Source organism: Haliaeetus leucocephalus, unplaced genomic scaffold, assembly GCF_000737465.1.
Source record: "Haliaeetus leucocephalus isolate CR32 unplaced genomic scaffold, Haliaeetus_leucocephalus-4.0 Scaffold362, whole genome shotgun sequence".
In the NCBI taxonomy this organism is placed as follows: domain Eukaryota; kingdom Metazoa; phylum Chordata; class Aves; order Accipitriformes; family Accipitridae; genus Haliaeetus; species Haliaeetus leucocephalus.
The window spans coordinates 7,168,732-7,172,032 of record NW_010972798.1 but is presented as its reverse complement, the minus strand read 5'-3'; the positions used below and the strand labels follow the sequence as shown (position 1 = coordinate 7,172,032).

Genomic DNA, 3,301 nt, shown 5'->3' with positions numbered 1-3,301 from the left:
GGGGGAGGCCAAGGATCAATGCACCTCCTGGGATGGTACCCCTGCCACATGCCCGAGCCATCCTTGCCGAGCTTGGGGCATGCCACAGCAGCATGCCAGGAAAGGGTATGGGTAGTGCCACATGGGGAGGAATCCCTGCCCCTTGCTGTGATTTATCCTTCATTTATGGGCTCAGGGAGGGAAGGGCACAGCTGCAGCAGGACACTAGGGGCAGGGGGCCTGGGGGGGATTCCCAGGCGCAGGGACACGTGCCAGGCTCCACGACGCCCAGCCCAAGTGACAACCCACCTTCACCTGGTGAGGCCGGGAAAGGAGCATTGTTGGCAAACTCACCTGCACCACCAGCCAGGAGAGGATCACTGCCATCACTGGGTTCCCGCTGGCAGATGTCTTCTTGGCCAGCGCCAGCGCCCGGCCTGCAGGCAGAGTGGGGAGGTTGGGCTGGGGCACCCCAGCGGGCACCAACAGGCTCAGCCACCAGCCAGGAGTCCTGTACCCACCCTGGTGGGTGGCCTAGCACAGGTGACCCAAATGGGCACACGCCAACCCACAAAGCATCACTCCCACACCAGAAAGGGGGTTCCCTGCTGCCAGGGCTGGTCCCTGGCAGGGACAACCTGCCGGGTCATCTCTGGTGGGTACCAGTGTGCTCCAGGCACTCACCAAAGAGATCATCCCGGGCCAGAGCGTACAGGATGCGGGATGCCCCGATGAGGTTGCTCATGGCTGCGGAGAGGGTGGCAGCATAGATGCCCACGGTGACCAGAGGTGGGAAGATACTGATGTCACGCAAGAAGCCGTAGTCCTTCTGCAGGAGAGTCCTGGAGAGGGACACAGACACACTGGCACCTGCCTCGGCTCAGGCCAGCATGCCCTGGCACTGGGCACACCCTGGCACCGATGGGCCTGGCAAGGGGACGGGTGGCCGTACCTGTTGCAGGTGGCACACATGAGGAAAGCCAGCAGGTTGTAGACGAGGTAGGTGAAGAGCACAGCGGAGATGGTGCCCCGTGGGATGGAGTAGCTTGGGCGCTTCAGGTCCCCTGTGGGAAGGAGCAGGCAGCATTAGTACCCACAGGTACAGCATCCCCTGCTCTCCTCCAGCCTCAGCTCCTGCTCCTGGTGCCACCCAGCCTGGCACCCCGTGCCCGTACCTGACATGTTGGAGCCTGCCATGATGCCGGTGCAGCCATTGAACATCACTGCGAAGACAGAGCTGAAGCTCATCATCTGCCCGGTGGTGTAGTCCACCCCGTACCCACCTGCAGGACACACAGGCAGGGGCTGTGATGGGCTGCCTGGGGCAGCATAGTTCTACCACATACCCTCTCCTCAACATCCCATACAAAAACCACAGGAGAAACCACCCCACGGCACCTGCTTTATGCCCATAAGCTCCCCCCACCCTCCAGCGAGCCCCTGCTGACGTGGAGGTGCCTGTCCCACAGTGGGTACAGCAGGCAGGGTGGGGAGAGCTTCTCCTCACCCCCCAGATTTTCTCGCAGGGTGGTGAGGGAGAAGCCCGTGAAGGAGCCATTCTCCGTCTCAGAGCCATTGAAGTGGGGCAGGCGGATGGGCACCCCGATGGGCCGTGTGGCGAAGAAGCTGACAAGGATGGTGCCCAGGACGCCTGCGACGATGAGGAAGATGAGGAAGGTGGCCTTGGCATAGATGGAGGCACCCACAAGGCACACGAGGAGGCAGAGGGCCAGCAGCACGGTACCGTAGAGCAGCTCGTACCAGTAGCTCTGGGGCAGGACGTGGACGCCTGTGCCTGCTTTTTGCCCTGGAGAGAGACAAGCCAGGATCAGCAGGGCTCGGAGGGGGTGTCACTGGGACCTGAGAGCCACCAGTGTTGTGCCAGGCATGACAGGCACCAACTCACCGGCCAGAAGCCTGGGTGAGCCGTGCCAGCTATGCCAGGCACGGTGCTTGGCACACCTGTCAGGGCCCTAGGGCTGCTTGGGTAAGGGACACCCCGCTGTCCCCTGCCACCACACACAGGGGTACTCACCAGGGGGGATCCCAAAGCTGTCCACCACCGCCTCCACCAGCCCCAGCACGTAGAGGGCACTGCCACACACGTTGGCCAGGAAAAACATGATCCCAATGCTGCCCCCAAACTCCGGGCCCAGGGCACGGCTGATCATATCTTGCTTGAGTCAAGGGATGTTATCAGCAGCCCAAACTACCATCAGGTGCCCCCAACCCCTCCCTCCCAGGCCAAGGGGGTCCCAGCCCCAGCGTGGCACCCCAAGGCCGCTGGGTGGTGACCCGATTTTGGCCCAGGTGCCCTGCCCTGGCAGCACCCACAGCAAAGGATACAGTAGGCTCCGCCGGCATCCAGCGCCCCATTGGTGGCAATGGCACACACAGACAGCACCGTCATGCCGATGATGAAGTATGCCACCGCGAACATGGCCAGAGCTTGGTACAACCCGGCATGGCCCACCACAAACCCTGCCGAGGACGGGGGAGAGGCCAGCGTGCCCGTTAGCTGGGCAAGGACCACTCCCAGGACAGGGTCCCTGGGCACAGCCAGCGCCCAGAGCTCGCCCCACTGAGGCACGCGGGCTGCTCCCATCCCCGTGCCCGCAGCTCCCTCCAGACATGACACCCCCTTCCCTGCCAGGGTGGGGATGTCCCCACCCCGGGGTGCTGCCACCTCCCATCCGCAGCAGCACCTGGGGCCAGCCCGGCCAGTACCCCCCACCTCAGGGCATCTCCATCCTCCTGCCGTGCAAGGATCAGGCCCAGGCACACCCTGGGCACGGGCAGCTCCAAGGGGCGCACCCAAAAAGCAAACAAACAGGGCAAGGGCTCTGCTGCCCACCCGGCCCCGGGGCATTGCAGGGGGGTGCCAGGACCCCCGTGCCCTGCTGCCACCCTCAGCGGGCAGGGTGTGCCTTGCACCCCAACTCGGGCACCAGGAGCAAACTCCCCACGGGGTTTGCGTTGCCGTTCCGCTTGCCCGCAGCAAAGCAGGAAGCAAAAGCAGCCCCAGGGCATCCCTGCCAGCCAGGGCGCAGCTCCCTGGTGCCTGTGCCCTGTCCCCCGGCCCTGGCACAAGGCACCCAGAGCCCCCCGCGGCCCTGCCTGGGGTGACGGGAGGCGAGCCAGGTCGGCAGCATCGCGGGCAGGAAGGGGCTGCCCACAGCTGCAGGGAGATGCCCTATCTCAGCCGCAAGCCAGGCCGCAGCCATGCCCGCGGGCAGTGAGGGGAGTGCCAGGGCACGGGCATCGCAAGGAGCCCTTGGGGACAACAGGGTGGGTTTGGGGACACCCCCGGTCATCCCTAGAA

The 3,301-nt window shown here is 64.7% G+C and overlaps 1 protein-coding gene across 1 annotated transcript in view; it reads right to left on the bottom strand.

The window, feature by feature from the left end:
* SLC12A9 (solute carrier family 12, member 9) overlaps nt 1-2,584 on the bottom strand; it is a 6,900-nt gene extending 4,316 nt beyond the window's left edge. The window contains exons 1-7 of the mRNA XM_010573108.1: nt 2,326-2,584; nt 2,015-2,152; nt 1,487-1,786; nt 1,155-1,262; nt 932-1,043; nt 664-821; nt 334-416 (exon numbers count right to left, since the gene is read on the bottom strand). Coding sequence (XP_010571410.1) covers nt 334-416; nt 664-821; nt 932-1,043; nt 1,155-1,262; nt 1,487-1,786; nt 2,015-2,152; nt 2,326-2,584 — 1,158 coding nt within the window. The remainder of the gene's footprint in view (nt 1-333; nt 417-663; nt 822-931; nt 1,044-1,154; nt 1,263-1,486; nt 1,787-2,014; nt 2,153-2,325) is intronic.
* Nucleotides 2,585-3,301: the final 717 nt, after the last annotated feature.